General features: G+C 54.9%; 5 protein-coding genes across 5 annotated transcripts; all 5 read left to right on the top strand.

Moving 5' to 3' along the window:
* Positions 1-205: 205 nt before the first annotated feature.
* On the top strand, positions 206-2,218 carry CHGG_00188 (uncharacterized protein; the record flags this gene model as incomplete). The annotated part of the gene is made up of 3 exons (XM_001219408.1): positions 206-413; positions 648-925; positions 1,040-2,218. 3 exons carry the CDS (start codon positions 206-208, stop codon positions 2,216-2,218), a joined length of 1,665 nt encoding a protein of 554 aa, XP_001219409.1.
* Positions 2,219-3,600: 1,382 nt separating this feature from the next.
* On the top strand, positions 3,601-4,527 carry CHGG_00187 (uncharacterized protein; the record flags this gene model as incomplete). Its single annotated transcript, XM_001219407.1, has 3 exons — positions 3,601-4,012; positions 4,111-4,331; positions 4,402-4,527. 3 exons carry the CDS (start codon positions 3,601-3,603, stop codon positions 4,525-4,527), a joined length of 759 nt encoding a protein of 252 aa, XP_001219408.1.
* Positions 4,528-6,737: 2,210 nt separating this feature from the next.
* CHGG_00186 (uncharacterized protein) lies at positions 6,738-7,268 on the top strand (the record flags this gene model as incomplete). The annotated part of the gene is made up of 2 exons (XM_001219406.1): positions 6,738-6,812; positions 6,870-7,268. 2 exons carry the CDS (start codon positions 6,738-6,740, stop codon positions 7,266-7,268), a joined length of 474 nt encoding a protein of 157 aa, XP_001219407.1.
* A 1,358-nt stretch (positions 7,269-8,626) lies between these two features.
* CHGG_00185 (uncharacterized protein) lies at positions 8,627-13,324 on the top strand (the record flags this gene model as incomplete). Its single annotated transcript, XM_001219405.1, has 1 exon — positions 8,627-13,324. One exon carries the CDS (start codon positions 8,627-8,629, stop codon positions 13,322-13,324), a length of 4,698 nt encoding a protein of 1,565 aa, XP_001219406.1.
* Positions 13,325-14,470: 1,146 nt separating this feature from the next.
* On the top strand, positions 14,471-16,143 carry CHGG_00184 (uncharacterized protein; the record flags this gene model as incomplete). The annotated part of the gene is made up of 3 exons (XM_001219404.1): positions 14,471-15,387; positions 15,514-15,560; positions 15,611-16,143. 3 exons carry the CDS (start codon positions 14,471-14,473, stop codon positions 16,141-16,143), a joined length of 1,497 nt encoding a protein of 498 aa, XP_001219405.1.
* Positions 16,144-16,965: the final 822 nt, after the last annotated feature.

Raw genomic sequence — 16,965 nt, 5'->3', positions numbered from 1 at the left:
CTTCGTTGAACAGTCTATGCCTTCACCGCCGTTTCTGGAATTCGAATTCGAGCTATCGTCTTTTCCACCGGCTCGTGTGTCATCATGTACCCGTCTTGCCCAGCCTGCCAGGGGATATTGGACTCCTCTGACCAAAAAGAGAGGACGCACCATCAGACCCTCGCCGAGCTTCAACATTCAGCTGGCAGCCAATGCTTTATTTGCAATGCCGTATGGGACGACATGCGAAGCCCGGCGCCGACCTGGGAGTGGCACGACTGCGAATGGGGTTACGCCGAACGAGGAAGATGCAGCGCGGTACCCGGTATCGAAGTACAGATTGGAGAATGACCGCCAGCTGCCGCTGTTGCCGGGGTTGCTAGAGTTGACAATCTCCTTCAACGAGGCTGGTCTTAAATCCGGTGGCGGCTGTCGTGCGTTTGGACTGCTACCTCTGAGAGGTACCCCTAATATTCATTTGATGCTGCTTTCGCCGATAACACCTCTCGAAGGCTCGTTCGAAGTATTATGAATAACTTGTTACTTACACCTTCTTGTAAGACACAGGGAGCGGGAGCCACCAATGCCGCGATCCTCATGCCACTCGAGCACGCGCTCCCTTTGATATGAATGTGGCTCGGGAATGGCTCAAGACTTGTCTGGACCAGCACGAGCGATGCCCAGCGCAGTCTTCGGGATCGACCAGACCGCTCCCGACTCGATTGCTAGAAATCGACAGGCCATGCTTCGACGAGATACGGATGGTAGAGACCGCAGCAACACCGGGAGCCAGCATCCAATATGCGACTTTGAGCCATTGCTGGGGCCGGTTCCACGGCTTGAGGCTCCACCACAGAGTCAAAACGAAGCCTTCTACACGGCATCCCGGTCTCAGACCTGGACCGGAACGTTCCGCGATGCCATCCATATCGCCCGCTCCCTGGGCGTTTCCTTCATCTGGATAGACTCGTTATGCATCATCCAAGATTCGAAGGACGGAACTGGCTGCGAGAAGCGCCCCGCATGATCGACGTCTATGGCGCCGCTTTTTTCAACATAGCCGCAACGTCAGGGGCCGACGCCGACGCCAGGTTGCTATCCTCTTGAGGGCCAGCCAGCAGTCGAGCCTTGCGTTGTCGAGCTCGAGAAACCCGGGTTTCCAAATGGTCGGTATCTTCTCTACGACCATCGATATCGGGACGTTGCATTTCAGGACATGCCGCTGCTGAGGCGCGGCTGGGTCGTGCAGGAGCTCTTGCTGGCTTCCCGAGTACTGCACTTTTGCCCGACAGAGATGTTCTGGGAATGTTTCGAGCTGACCGCGTCGGAAACGTATCCATCGGGCTTGCCACCGAGGATGCGCGACCCCTGGGTACCGAGAGGCTTGATCTGGAAGGCTTTCAGGAGCTTGCCGGACCACGCAGATGGCGGTGCTGCGACGGCAGACGGCAACGGCGCCGTCGCTCTGCATGACATGATGTGGTATGCATGGCCACAAATCGTTCAGTACTACTCAATATGCGGCCTCACGTACGCGAGCGACAAATTAGTGGCAATATCCGGATGCGCCAAGCTGATTCAGCAAGCCTTCAAGGTCGATTACCGCGCCGGGCTCTGGGATCACGATCTGGAAGACCAACTCCTGTGGGCCGGTAACACTTCAGAACCACGATATCCGCCCTGCGCATACCGCGCACCCACATGGTCCTGGGCCAGCATGGACGGGGGCATTGCGTGGAGCTGGCACGGGAGAGAAGGCAGCCGGTGGAAGCGGGTAGCGAGCACACGGGACTGTCACATCGAGACACGGACAGAGGACGCCACCGTCGGCATCGTCAGCGGTTTTCTCCGTCTGTCCGGTTGGCTGATAACCCTGCAGCTAAGCAGGATAGACAGGCAAGGTCGTCACTGGAATGTCTTTGCGAACGGCGCCTGGCAGGACACCGCCGTCTTCATTAATCTTGACAGCGACCTTCCGGCAGCTGTCACAGATCGGGTCCATGCCCTGCCGATCGTGGGAGACACGCTGGAGGATCAACCCGCGAGCATCTGCTGCCTGTTGCTACATGCTACCGGACACAAGAGGGGTTGGTTCTACAGAATAGGCGTCATGGTAGGGTGCTTGGGGCTGGGGGTCCCGAACAAGGATTACTCCGCGCTTGCGAAGGTGCGGAATGAGTCGTGGCTCGAGTATGAGGCTTGTGACGACGCGGGACTCTTCAGCGTCGTGGTTGTATGAGCTTGGAAGTTGAAGAGGAGACAATGTCGTATCCCGCTTCGTCGGCAACGCGATTCCGGCGCAAGGACTTAAACCTGAGCGGCTGGTTCTCGATCGCCCACTTGATTGTGTCTCGCACCTCGAGAAGCCGGTCATGCGGGGTTTTAGGGATGTGCGCCCGCGAGCGTTGGGGGAGCGACCCTCGCAGGACCGAGAACGAAGGTATAGCCGAGCTTATCCAAAGTTCAAGCTGATATCCGATCAGCTTCATCTATTCAGCGATAGGAGCCGTGATGCGCCGGCCTGAGAGTGCAACATTGAAGTTCGGGTCCAGCAGCCTCGCCGCTGATCACCACTTCCAACCCACGGGTTTCTTTTTGAACTGTCTTTCCCTCGCTGTCACACGGATCACCACGTGGACGCAACCATCATCAATCGTTTTTTAGAGATCAATGGCCACTCATCGGAAGATGGGAATTCACACGGCCGAGCCTAGGAGGCTATGAGACTCTGCCAATTGTCCTTGTCCTCCTCTTCCCTCTGTAAGTAGGGTTCCAACCCCGTGATATCTCTCTCTGAGCAGCGAGGGTGGCGCCGCATGCAACCGCACCTGGCCTAAGCCGAGTGATCTCTCCGGCCTAGGCCGACCGATATCTTGCCACGTTCTGGGCCTTGACCCTCATGTGCTCGGACCTCTTGGTCTACCTTCCAACACGTCATCTTCTCATCGAAACCCTTCATGTATGAAAGACTCAGAATGTCAGATAGCTCCAGAACTTCTCTTTCTCTCTTAATGGACTTCTCGAGGCCATTGAAGATTATTCTTATTAATACATTTGGTTTTGCCGGTTCCCCCGGCAGCTGATTGTTCAAGCCCTGGAATACCAGCCCTTGTAACACTCGCTGTGTAGTGGCACTTGACTCCGGAGATCATGTCAACTTCAATCGGTGACGACCACGGTGGGATAACGTTCTCGAGGACGGATCATATTTCATCAACGCCGACCCTACCCTGTTCAATCATATTTTACGCTATCTCCGCCGTGGCGTTTTCCCTCTGTTCTTCGACATGGCACAGGGACACGACTACGGAAGTCCCTACCAAAAGAATTGGCTCACCGCCTTCCGGATTTTAGTGGTTCTGCTTGGCAGAAAAAACCCCATAGGCACAAACAGTTTAACGGGCGGTGAGCCAATTCTTTTGGTAGGGACATCTGTACAATGATTGTATCGCGCATCTCGTTTCGCTGTGCGTTGAGCACCTCTAGGAGTGTCTATAGCGCTGTCTTCCCGGTCCCAACCTCGCTGTTAGTCGCGTTCCCGCCGCCGTAACTGTGGCACTGACACGTGAAGTGCATCTGCTTCCCTGCAGAATCCACGTCCCACTCATTCTTGATGCCCAAATGCCAAATCATTCATCGCTTTTCCAAGTGAACCTCGCACGACAAATACTCTCACATACCACACGGCCCGAACCCGGCACTCTTGAGAAAGACGGGATGCCGATCGGAGTCTTTTGCAGCGCCGTGAATTACGTCCTGCTGACGCTCTTTCCCATGGCATTAGGCCGCCCAAAGAACGCCGAACTAAATCTCTCTTTCGGCCATCACATTTTCAGCAAAGTTGCCCGCATCGACTGCCTTTGGTCCCGCCTGACACAGGTCTCAACTTCATTCCAAGTTGATATGGACATGCCAATGCTGGCAAACATGAACAAGTCACAGCTTGCCTGGCGCCGTCTCGGCCCCACATACGCCCTCCACACAAACGCCGCTCTCAGAACGGCGTATACGTGGACCCAGGGCGGCGCATTTGGTGTCGTGCGGAACTCGCGAATGCGCCGCTCTAGGACCTCCTTAATTTTTATATCTCTTTCTCATCCCATCTTTAAATATACATTACAAATTCATTAGCGAGCAATGACAACAACTCAACAGAGTCTGTGGGGACCTTGTGTCACGGTTATGGTCGCGTACCACGCCCCGATGGGGGCACGCGCGGGAAGCGTTCCCAGCCAATCATTAAGAATGGGTCTCAGACCAATCAGCAGAGGAACGAAGGGAACGGCTACCGTTCCCAGGATCCAGTCTGGAACGAGAGGAACGATCACCGTTCCTCACGTTCCCAGCAAAAGGTACGCCGGTACCTAGGAAGCCCAGATAGTATATAGTCACCCGTTCTGGAGAGCTCTGGGAGTTCTCCAGTTAGCAATCACAACTACAGTTCGCTACAAGCTCGAAAGCCTACTGTTGAGACAAGTCTTTGTTGTGCACCCTTTGGCTGCACCGAACCTAAGCACCCTCGAAGAGATTACCTTCAACCGAAGCTGAACCCTAACAGGACAGGGTCCTGAAGTAGGTTCGTCACACCTTGAGCAAACAACTGAATGTCTACGACGACGGTCAGAGCTGCTGCACGACACAGACCGTCGAAACGATTGATCAAGACGACACAAGGACTTGTACAGCAAGATCAAACGACATCGTAACAACATCTTTTACATTATCACCACGGCCCATCGAACGGTTACCAACACCGGCCTTGCAAAGCTTAGGTTACTACCGCCTCAAGAAGAACTTAACCTTCGGGAACAGAAATAGAGAGATGAAGATCATCAAATGCAAGAAGGGGCACGACGCCTACCTCGGCAAGTGGACAATTCGAGACCACCGAATATCTGCCGGAACGCACGTACGAACCTTGCGTATCTGGAGTGCAGCGAGACAGCGGTATATTTTAGTCGCTGCTAGAATTATCCGCAAGGAGGACGGCTCTCCCACCCCATGTGCTTCGGACTTAGCACCGAACACCTAATCAAACAGACCCAGCTGGTACAAGCTTCGCAAGCAGGATTGCTCCGAGCTTTGGAACAACGAGTTAGACCAATGTAACGGGTGTTCCTGTGGAACCTGGGTCAGTTCACTTCACCACTCTAGCTGCTGGTGGCACACACGGGACGGCGAGTAGAATCTGGGGACATGAATATGGATCGTTCGGCGGCAGGGTGATGACTGTAGAGAAAGCCCATGCAGTGAATCAAACGAGCGCGGATCGTCGGTTCCCACTCCGCCAATGGCACGGCCCTATATCCGCCTCATGTCCATCTTTTCTAAATTGAATCGACACGTGTTTGCTACTTATTTAGACAAACTTCTCCTATGCTCCTCCGTGTCCGACACCCCGAACAGAGGGCTTTGTGACCCTCGCCATTGAACCAAGCTCAGGGTCCGGATCAATTACACTCCCATCAATGTCACCAGCCCGTTGCAGTGTAATTGCACCTTACGTAAGCGAAGCCACATTGAATTGATCCACGGAAGGCACTCGTTGAAATGGATGCAACATGTTGAAATTGGTGGGGCCGAACTGTGGGCCCCGTTGTGGGGCAATAACCTAACCCAAAATGGGAGAAGTGGGTCCAAATTTCCATACAAATCCCTAACCCTAGCTATCATCAATCATCTTCCATGTGTCCGTGTGTCTTCCATGACAGTATTGGATCGAGATCATCAATCACGCCGGCATCGTACCAGCTGCGGAGGATCTGACAGAGAGATATTGTGTTCGCCTGTAGCCGGTTGCGTAAAGGAGTAACCATATGGCCAGTAACGCTGAACAAGCGCTCAACTTCGGCGCTCATAGGAAGCACCGTGTGTAGATCCAACGCCATGCGCGCAAGCCGTGGGTAGGTGTTCCTTCTCTTGTGCCAGTAGGCACGGGGATCCTCCTCGTACCTTCCATACCCACGACCACGCTGGCCCCTTGCGTTCAGTGAATAGGTAGCCGGGAAATCGCTTGAAGAGAAAGGCCAGGTCTTCTTCAGTACGTGTAGGAACCGCGGCGACGGCAGCAGATGCTTCTGTAGCCATTATGGTGGCAGGTAGGCCAGAATGCCGAGCTCGTCAGAGCTTGAGCTGCGAATTGACTGGGATTAGGGCGGTGGGAGTTCTGCCGATGCCCTGACCGCTTCATGTTAGTGTTCACCATACAAATTACTATTAATCACTATCACCTGCTAAGAAGGACCCACTATTCTGCAATGTCTGCAATAATGGATCCACGTTGCAGAGGGCCAGGTTGAATTGCAGGGGTTTTGGAAGCCTTCAGTTGCATTGATTTATGTGGGGCGTTGCAGCTGCAATTCAACTGCAATGTGTATTTCCGTGTAATTGCTCCGGACCCTGACCAAGCTACCCAGCTCGTAGACAGCAAGTACGATATATTTGCGGGCTTCCTTCATCTGTTTACCCGGGCAACCGCATCTCACTTAGCACACGACGGTGGAGACTTGCTGCAACCTCGAACCATTGTCACTAACCGCCGCTCGTCTTGCTCACGGCCTTGGGATGGAAGTAACCTCGTTGGTCACAACGATACGAGTCTCGTACCTCCGCAGGCAAGGACCGCTCCGCTCATGGTACGTGCGATCAATCCTTCACCCCCACATTCCGGAACTCAGGGGGATCAGACATGAAGCAGACGGCTACCGGGGCACTGGGAGAGCATTGCAACATCTTCGAGAGCCTCCTCGCTACCAATTATGGCGACGGCGGGTTTGCCTACCCCTCCGGGCCCAGCCCCGAATAGGACATCCTCAAGAATTGGGCATCGTCGGGTAAGCTTGACGACATCATCACCTCTATAATTACTGACGTGAAACGGCATTCAAGAGGGTTATAAGAAGTACGACACTGAAGACTATTCCACTCGCACCTTGTTTCTCTTTCAAGACTGCTGGCTGGGACCCAGCAGGAAACGCCAGAGGAGGCAGGGTAGAATGCGGTACGAACTAGACGATGCGCCATCCATCATCGTCAACTCGAGGAAGACCCTCATGGTCGGCGACGCAAAGGCTGTGATGGAGTTCTACGGCCGCAGTTTCACGGAAATCCAGCAAGACGCTTGCAAAGAGGTGGCCAAGGCCTTTGTCAAAATCCTTTGCCCTAAGAAGCGGAGGACCTTTCCATATGCGAAGGGCGACGCCGCGGCTCCGGATTGGTGGCCCGACAGGGTTCGGCACGTCGAGCCCGACCATTTGCGGAAGAAGGGTGCGTATCCGGGTGAGGTGTAGTCCGAGAATCCATCTAATCAAGAAACAGAGCGCATCCACCTCTTGAAGCACATTCTGAGGTTGGTCATCAACCCCGAGGCCTGGACCCCGAGTATTCAGAAGCTAGGAAGTATCATAGTTGCCAGGTTCGAGGCCGCCGCCATGGACTCACTCGAGGATTGGTTTGCAAACAAGCCGAAGAACGCAAGAAAGAAGCCCATTTTGAAGTGGCTCTTCAGGGTCGCCAAGATGGAGGAGAGGTACAAGAGAAACGAGATTGGTAGGTTTCCGGTACTAGTCGACTCGGTATTGTTCTGACCATAGCACAGACGCTACAACCGAGGTCACCGTTGACCCGGAAAAACGAAGAGGGCACCGCTTTCGTGTCCAGCAGCCCGCCGAAAACGGTCTTCTCCCATTAACACAACTCATGGCCGCAGTCACCGCACACACCGGCGCAGATCACCAGCGCCACCGCGGATGGCCATTTCCCGATTTTCTCGTTTGCCCATGGTCTCCCGTATAATTACCAGCACCACCAGCACCAGCACCAGCACCAGCCGACCGGACGCACTTTGTGTACACTTCCCGCGCTTTAGCTAGCCCTCGCCGCCAGCCTCGACAGTGCGTAGCTCTGAGTCCTTAGCTTCTTTTCCACCGCCGCGAGATGGGCTTTCCATTTGAGCTTCCGGTCCAGCCAGATTCCTAGAAACCTGGCAGACCCTATCAATCTGACGGGGCTGGTGCCCCTCTCTGGGTTGGTGAGTTCCAGCTGGTTCGTCCACTGCCGCCGTCCCTTGTTGAAATGGTTTAGCTCGCTCTTTTCCGGGGCGAACTTCATCCCCCGACTGTCCGCCCATCGCAGACACGTTTCCCACGCCGCCTCTAGTTGCCGGATGTGAAAGACACAGGCACTAAAGATCTGTGTGTTGGCACCTGCAGGGCTAGCGCCCTGCAGGTTGGCCTGTGCACAAGCCCACTCACAGTTCTTATGTAGTTTCGGCTGCTGCAGCTTTAGCTGCAACAACCTCAATCCTTTTTAGGCACTTCCTCTGCCTCAAGAGGTTATGAGCCCTCACGTTTTCCTCTGTGTTCCCTTTTCATTTTCTGGCAATATTGAAGCCCTCTTTTAGTCAGGGGATTAATATCGCCGCGTTCTTTTGGTGTTTTGGTTGCTTGCAGCGGCTGAATCGCTCTCTGGTGGCCTGGTCGCAGACCCCCACCATCGTCAGGAAGACTGCGCAAAGTCAGTCGCGCCAGTCAACCGCATCTCTTTCTCTCTCTCTCGACAGGGCATTCAAACAAGCGTTTGAACGCGTCGGGATCGTCTTGTCGCCTACTTTGAAGTTAAAAGTGCGCGATCTCCCAGTCAAGTCAAAATGCCCGACAACGACAACCCTCTGGCTGGCCTCCCGCCGGCCAACAACGACATCATCGACGACGGCGACGATGATGACCTCGATTTGACCAAGATCACAGTGCCTACCATCATTCCACTTAAGGGTGACCACAACCTGGAGGAGTGGAAGCTGGAAGTTCGTGTCGCATTTCGCCTTCTCAACATCACCAAGTTCCTCGATGGTACGGCTGTTGAGCCTCCCGCGAATGCGTCGTCCAAGAAGAAGAACAAGTTCCGCGTCCAACAGACTGTTGCATACGCGGCTCTTTCGAAGTCAGTCGCCCCGGTCAGGGACATAATCAAGAGCAACGGCTACGTGTATGCCGAGGACGACTTCGACCCATACAAGCTTTACCTTGCGACCTGCAAAGCCTTGACAGGCATGTCCGACGAAGGTTGGTGTGGTATGGTGTGGGAACTCTCCCAGATCAACGCCAGCAACTACGACACCTTGCGCGCTTTCGTCTCGCGTTTCCATTACCTGATTGCGAAGCTCAAGGACGTGGGCATCAACCTTCCAGACAGGTTCCTACAGGCGCAACTCCTTTTGGGTTTGAAGACATACGATGCCAACTGGGTCGACATGCTTCGCTTCCAACTGCAGACTGGACAGTTGGATTACGAGAAACTGCTCAACCTCGTCACGACTAAGGCTAACGAACAGACCATGTTCAACATGTCGGCCACGTCGAATCAAACCGCCAAGAAGGGCAACAATCAGCAAGCCGGACAGCAAAAGTCTCGGCCTCAGTCACAACAACAAGCTGGCGCTCAGTCAGGGTCACTCTGCGGCGACCCCAGGTGCGGTAAATACCATCCAAGCACCCCGAGACACCCGTACCACGACATCTGCAAACTACACCATCCTGGCGGCAATGATGAGTGCTGGGTTGTGCACCCAGAGAAAAAGAAGGAATACCATGCGCGTAAGAAGAAAAACGACGCGTCAAGCAACACTTGCAACACCAACAGCAGCGGTACGCCTGATGGTGGGAACAACAACAACGCCAACCGTGGCATATTCAACTTTGACTCAGGCGTCATGAACGGCGTCAACAACAATAGGGCCAATGCCTTGATCAACACCGTCCATCTGATGACAGCGATTGATGTCTACAACCTTGACATTGCTGACGACGGTGCTGAGCCCTCTGAGGCTGCAGACAAAGTCGTCGCCTCTGCAGTAGTTGGATCCATCTCTGCAGACTCAAAGATCACTCGGGACACTGTTTGCCTAGATTCGGGCGCTTCAAACAGCGTATTCAACGAATCCAAGTGGTTTGACGACCTGTCTGAGCTTGATCAACCTGTTAAAGTCGCCTCTGCAAATGGCGGCACCTCGAATCACGCCCTGGGAGGTGTGGTCTCTCTCTCATGCGAGCGGTCGTGTGGTGGCCTTACCAACTTGACCATCCGGAACGCCATTTACTCCAAGGATACGCCTCTCAATCTCGTGTCAACCGGGCAGCTGCGTCGCCGTGGGGCGGTGTTTGACGGTCTGACTGACCGTCTTATCCTCAAGGACAACCCTGCTCAGGAAGTCGCACAGCTCGGTTGGGTTGGAGACATCTCGGTCTTCAAACTAAATTCTATTCCGGTCCAGAGTACTGAAGTCGTCCTGGTTGCCATTCAGCATCTGGCTCTCCCCGCCATTGACTACGAAGTCATGCATCGTCGTTTGATGCACGCGTCAATGGACAAAGTTATCAAAGCCTGCAGGCAAGCAGGTATCAAGATTAACACCCGCGATGCAGGTAGCCATCGTTGCAAGTGGTGTTATCTTGGCAAGTCGCAGCAATTGATATCCCACGACAAACTGCCCGCAGTGTCGCGCGCGTTGCAGCGCATCCACGTCGACTCCATTCCACACAAGCCTACTGGCATTGGCGGGAAGAATCACGCCATCCACATCGTTGACCAGTACTCTGCTTACCATTGGTATGTCGCCATTGGAAGCAAGTCGGATGGCTTCACGGCGCTTACCAACTATATCGTCTTTGTGGAGGTACAATCAGGGACCTTAGTCCAAGAGATCCACGTCGACAATGGCACCGAGTTCAGCATGGATAAGCTGAGGGACTGGTGTCTTGCTCGTGGCAAGAAGTTGACACCCATATCGCCAAACTGTCCGCAACAGAACCCAATGGCAGAACGCGCCGGCCGTACCATTGTTGAGGGCGCCCGCACTGCGAATCTGGAGGCGGGATTTCCTGAAGAATACTGGCCGTTGGCGGAGGAGGCGTTTGTTCATGTTTTGAACCGCCTGCCAACCTCCCACAATACAGACGACAAGTCGCCTATGCAAACACTGGGTGAGTCGCTTGGTCTCGCGCGGGATCAGTGCATTCCACGCATCCACCACCTCAGGGCGTATGGTGCGATTACCTTCGTCCACATCCACGATAAGAAGGTTAGACCACAGGGCCGCAAGATGCTGGCAAAGGCCATTGAGGGGAAGCTCTGTGGCTACGAAGGCAATTCGGGCAAGGTCTACCGCATCCGACTGAATAGCAGTGGGCGTATTGTACGCGCCAGAGATGCGCGGTTCATTGAGGAACTGACTGAGCCTGACGACACAACTGTCGACAACGAGCCAATCTACGAAGCAACCTTCAAGGATGTTTACCACGAGGACGAGTTCTTCAAGACAGTTGTCTACCTTGATCACGACGTCGTCGACCGCCCTACACCTGCGAATAAGGTGCAGTTTGACGACAACCCTGTCATTGTGGAGGACTCCGCTGTACTTGACAAGGAAGCCGACACGCCAGAGAACATTGACACTGGCCTCCAAACCCCTGAACCGACCCCTGAACCTGCGGGGGCTGACGACCACTTTGACACCGAAGGCATGGTGGATCAGGAAGATCAGGAAGTTCGGAACGACAGCATCTTCAACACTGAGGAGACACGCCCACGTCGAAGGGCCTTGCCACCTGGTTATTATTCAACCCTCAACAGCAAGGGCAAAGAGGCCGCTGAAAAACTGCTTGCAGGGCTTTTCGTGGATCTTGATCAGTTTGAGCTTGAGGCGCCAGAGATGATCATGTCAGTGATTGACAATAAGGACCTCTTCGCACCTACCCACGCCAAGATCCCCAAGACTTACAAGGAAGCGTCAAAGCGAACTGACTTTTATACGCACTGGCAACCTGCTTGCCAGGAACAATACGACAAATTGATCGCGTCTGGCACCTGGAAGCTGGTTGACAGGCCTCCTGGCGCCAATGTTCTCCCTGGCAAGTGGGTATTCGACCAGAAGTTTGACGACCAAAGCAACTGGGTGCGGAATCGCGCCCGCTGGGTTGTCTGTGGTAACTTCGAGAATGGCGACTACCAGCCGTACGAGGTCTACTCAGCTGTTGTACATGCATCAACAGTCCGTATCTTCTTCAACCTTGTGGCTGCACTGGACCTCGAGTGCCACCAGTTTGACGTCGTGAACGCGTTTCTGAACGCCATTGTTCCTGACGACGTGGATGTCTACGTCCGGCAACCCACAGGGTTCGAGGATGGCACTGATAAAGTGTGCCGCCTCGTAAAGGCCCTCTATGGCCTTCAACGTTCGTCATTGTGGTGGTACCAGACCCTCGTTCCGGAGCTCAAGAAACTGGACTTTGAGCCGTTGACAACAGACGGCTGCATGTTCAAACATACCGGAAATGGCGCCCTGCTTCTGATCTACGTCGACGACTTCCTTCTTGCGGCGCCGACTGTCGAGAGTATCAATAAGGTCGCCGACGTGTTGGGTTCCATCTTCGAGCTGAAGTGCCTGGGCGAGGCCCGCACTTTCCTTGGTTATACGGTGTTCCGCGATCGCGACAACCGTGTTATCTACGTCAATCAGGCGACTTACGTCACGAAGATCCTGGAGCGATTCGGCAAGACGAACCTCCACGCAGTAAAGACTCCCTGGATCACGGGCGGCTTCAATCTTCCGAAGACCTACGATGTGGTTGAATCAGCCACGAAGGGGTATCAATCAGAAGTCGGCGCCATCAATTACCTGGCAAACGGTACTCGTAGCGACATGTCCTACACTACCATGCGACTGGGCGAAGCAAATTCGGGGCCCTCGAGCGCCCATCTTCAACTTCTTCAGCACTTGTGGCGATACATCTCGGGCACGCGCGACCTTGGAATTCGCTGTGGTGGAGGTATCACGCCCTCAAACCTACAACTGCGGGCTCATGGCGATGCCAGCTTCGCGACCGACCTGTTGACACGCGTGTCGGTTGGGGGTCACGTTGTCATGATCGGCAACTGCCCTGTGGTCTGGAAGGCCAAGAAACAAACACTCGTCACTCTGTCGAGCACTGAGGCAGAGTTCATCAATTTGACGCCTACGGCGCTGTCGCTACTGTGGGTAGCCAATGTATTGAAGGACGCTGGGTATCAACAGAATGCGCCTCTGTTGTTCTTTACCGACTCAGCCAACGCCAGGGCGATTGCCCTGAACCCTCTTAACACCGCCAGAACTTATCACATTGACCTGCGGTACAAATGGATAATCCAACGCATGGCCATGGGCCAATTCCAACTGGACCACGTCGGCACTGATGATATGGTAGCTGACGGCCTTACAAAGGGCCTGAGTGGTGCGAAACACGCTCAGTTCGTCAAACAGTTGGGTCTCTGCGTTCCCCCTCTCCGTGAAGGGAAGATCCGGGCCGATTGAGCAGTGTCTGATAGGAGCAGTCGGCGTGGATCAGTCAACAAATGGAGGTTGGACTGCATGGATCTAAATGGAAATTACAACAAGATCTGGGGTCACGTGGCAGGCTGGGACCATCAAGGAGGCTTTGTTCAGGAGGATCAACACCATGTTAAAGTATCACAACTTCCGCATTGGGAAGGGTCTCTGTACGTAGTATAGCTTCGCATCTGTGTGTGCGCTTGGGGGGCTGTGTTGGCACCTGCAGGGCTAGCGCCCTGCAGGTTGGCCTGTGCACAAGCCCACTCACAGTTCTTATGTAGTTTCGGCTGCTGCAGCTTTAGCTGCAACAACCTCAATCCTTTTTAGGCACTTCTTCTGCCTCAAGACTGTGTATTCTTGTGGAAAACTGGTCTAACTAACTAAGTGAGAGAACTGATGGCACTGCGTGGGGTTTTACCCACGCAGGGTTAGCGGCGCGCGCGCAGTCTGGAAAAGGTGGGCCCCGAACCCCGGCCCGGGACCGCAACACCGGACGTTAGCCTCGGGTTTCGACCAAATACCAGGAGGTTGGTGTCATCTGCAAACCCCGTTATAACCAGGTGAGGGTGCTCGTCTTTTAGCTGCTTGTATAATGAGGAAATATGGAGGATGAAGAGGACAGGGGAAAGGGGTGAGCCTTGGGGGACCCCTGCCCAAATTGCCGTCGGTGCCGCCGCCTTGCCGTCAAAAAGGAGGGTGGCCTCGCGGCCCGTCAACCAGTCTTTTTCCAGAGGATTAGCCACCTCGGGTAGCCCATTTCTCGCAGCGTTGCTAGTAATCGGGGGTGGCTGACCGTGCCAAAGGCTCCTGAAATGTCAAGTTGCAATAGGGACGCCGCCGCCTTCTGTCTCCACGCCTCCTGGACCTGGGATAGCCGGACAGCCAGCTCCGTGGAGCGATTTGCCCTGTTTCCCATTTGCTCGTCTGGTAACAGGCCGTGGGCTTCTGCCGCTTGGGTGACCTTTTTGGCAACCACTGACTCTATTACCTTTCCCCAGGGTCTGATACACTGGCGGTGCCTTTCCCGGCTTCTGGAAAGATGGGCTAGGCTACGGAGCTTTTTACCGCCCGAACCACCGAGGCTACCGGCATATAAGGACTCGTCCGAGCATGTAACAGCCGAAACGCATGACCAGAAGGCCAGGGCTAGCCGAGAGGTTCTTCCCGGACCCTCCGGCCAACCTAGCGGACGTGGAAGACCAAGCCTTCTTGGGCAGCTGGAACCCGGGCTTCGACGTCTCACCGGCAGTGACACCGACCGAGGTCGCGAAAGCAATAGGAGGGTCAAGCCCCTGGAAGGCGCCAGGAGAGGATCTGCTCCCGATGGGTCTTCTGAAGGCATGTGGAACACCATTGGCTGAAGTGCTCGCCGTATTGGCAACGAGGTGCCTGGACCTAGGATGGTTTCCCAACCGGTTCAAAAGGGCAAAGACCGTAGTGCTACCGAAGCCGGGGAAGGCACCGCCAGTGTATCAAACCCCGGGGGGGTATAGGCCCATTGCGCTACTGCCGACCCTAGGGAAGGTAGTAGAGTCAGTGGTCGCCAGGAAGGTCACTCAAGCTGCTGAAGTCAACGGCCTTCTACCAGACGAACAAACGGGGAACAGGGCACACAACTCCACGGAGCTGGCTGTCCGGCTGGTAGTAGCCCAGGTCCAGGAGGCGTGGAGACAGAAGGCCGCGGCATCCCTATTGCAACTGGAGATCTCAGGAGCCTTTGACACGGTCAACCACACGCGACTACTAGCAACACTGCGAGAAATGGGCTACCCGAGGTGGCTTATCCTCTGGAAAAAAGACTGGTTGACGGGCCGAGAGGCCACCCTCCTTCTTGACAGCAAAACGGCGGTACCGACAGCAATTCGGGCAGGGGTCCCCCAAGGCTCACCACTTTCCCCTGTTCTCTTCATTCTCTACATTTCCTCATTATACAAGCAGCTACAAGACGAGCACCCACACTTGGCTATAACATGGTTTGCGGACGACACCAACCTCCTGGTATTTGGTCGAAACCCCGAGGCCAATGTCCGGCAACTGGAGGCGGCGTGGGAAACATGCATGCGATGGGCGGACAGTCGGGGGGATGAAGTTCGCCCCGGAAAAGAGCGAACTGATCCATTTCAACAAAGGACGACGGCAGTGGACAAACCAGCTGGAACTCACTAACCCAGGGGAAGGCACCAGCCCCGTCAGACCGAAGGAGTCTACCAGGTTCCTGGTGAGTCTGGCTGGACCGGAAGCTCAACTGGAAAGCCCACCTGGCGGCAGTGGAGAAGAAGTTGAGGACCCAGAGCTATGCCCTGTCGAGGCTAACGGCATCGACGTGGGGACTGGGGCCAGCCAAAGCGCGAGAAGTGTACACAAAGTGCATCCGGTCAGCGCTGGCCTATGGCGCATCGTCGTTCCACATTCCCACGGATGTGGGAGGTGAACCGGTGAAGAAAGGCATCACCAAGGCCCTCGGGAAGGCCCAGAACAAGAGCCTGAGGATTGTGGCGGGAGCCTTTAAGTCTACCCCCATCCGTAACCTCGAGACAGAGACGTGGGTACCACCGTTGGACTTATACCTAAACAAACGGCTTGCAGATTTCGAAAACCGACTCCAACAACCCGATCTGGACGACGGCCAAGGCGGCAAGACGGCGGGGAGCGTTGTCCTCACCGCTTGCCGCATGATACAGCAGAGACTTAGCTCGAGGAGGGGCAACAGGCAGCCGACCGCAAACCTCGGGACCTCAAGGGCCTACGGCGGTGGAGAGAGCTGCGGGCACGGTCATGCGCTGGACGGGGGGAATCGTTGATACGAACAGGGTAGTAGAAGAGGCTTGGAGAGCGAGGTGGTTAAAGGGAACGGGACGGCAGAGCGCTCACCAGACCGGCGGACGACTTTGACCATCAGCAGGAGACGCTATTCCGGAACGAAACCCTAAGGAGGCATGACGGTCTCAGCAAGGCGAAAGAGCTCACTGCTGATTCAAATCCGGACGGGATCAATAGGCTTACGGGACTTCTTGTTTACACGGGGAGTCCCGGAGGTTCTGACGCCTGTCTGCGAGTGTGGCGAGGGACGAGAGACTGCCGAACATCTGGTAGTGTGGTGTTTGGCCCCACCGTTGACTCGAAGATGGGAGAGAACTGGAATTTGGACACGACGGGACTTTTACTCTGTTCTACACGGCATCAATCCCACGACTGCACGGCTCGCGAGGAGGATCCTCGACTGGCTGATGGACTCGGGGAAGCTGCCGATGTACAGCTATAGCCAGGAGGCTCGAGCTGGAAGCGGCGGCCTGAAATGCCCCCGTCCGGAGGCCAGGAGGCCTCCTCTCTTTGTATACGCAGACTCACTACAACGCATCGTTCCTTGATTGTTGGTATCGGTTTTTTCACCCGGCCCGGGAAGGCACGGTTTTCCTGTACACTCACTAGCAGAGGGTCCGGCACGCCATAGGGCACAAGCGGAGTATGAATAATAATAATTGGGCGGAGCAGGGGTCGCGGATCCCGCGAAATGATTTAGTTAGGAGGGCGCGAGGTACCAGTACTGTTGCACTAAACGGGGTGGCTGAAGATACGGGACGGCGGAGCAAACGACAGGAGGTTTAATTGAGCCCACCTGACTG

Source organism: Chaetomium globosum, genomic scaffold, assembly GCF_000143365.1.
Source record: "Chaetomium globosum CBS 148.51 scaffold_1 genomic scaffold, whole genome shotgun sequence".
In the NCBI taxonomy this organism is placed as follows: Eukaryota; Fungi; Ascomycota; class Sordariomycetes; order Sordariales; family Chaetomiaceae; genus Chaetomium; species Chaetomium globosum.
Note: the sequence above shows the minus strand (reverse complement) of the source record. Positions and strands in the feature narration are given on the sequence as shown.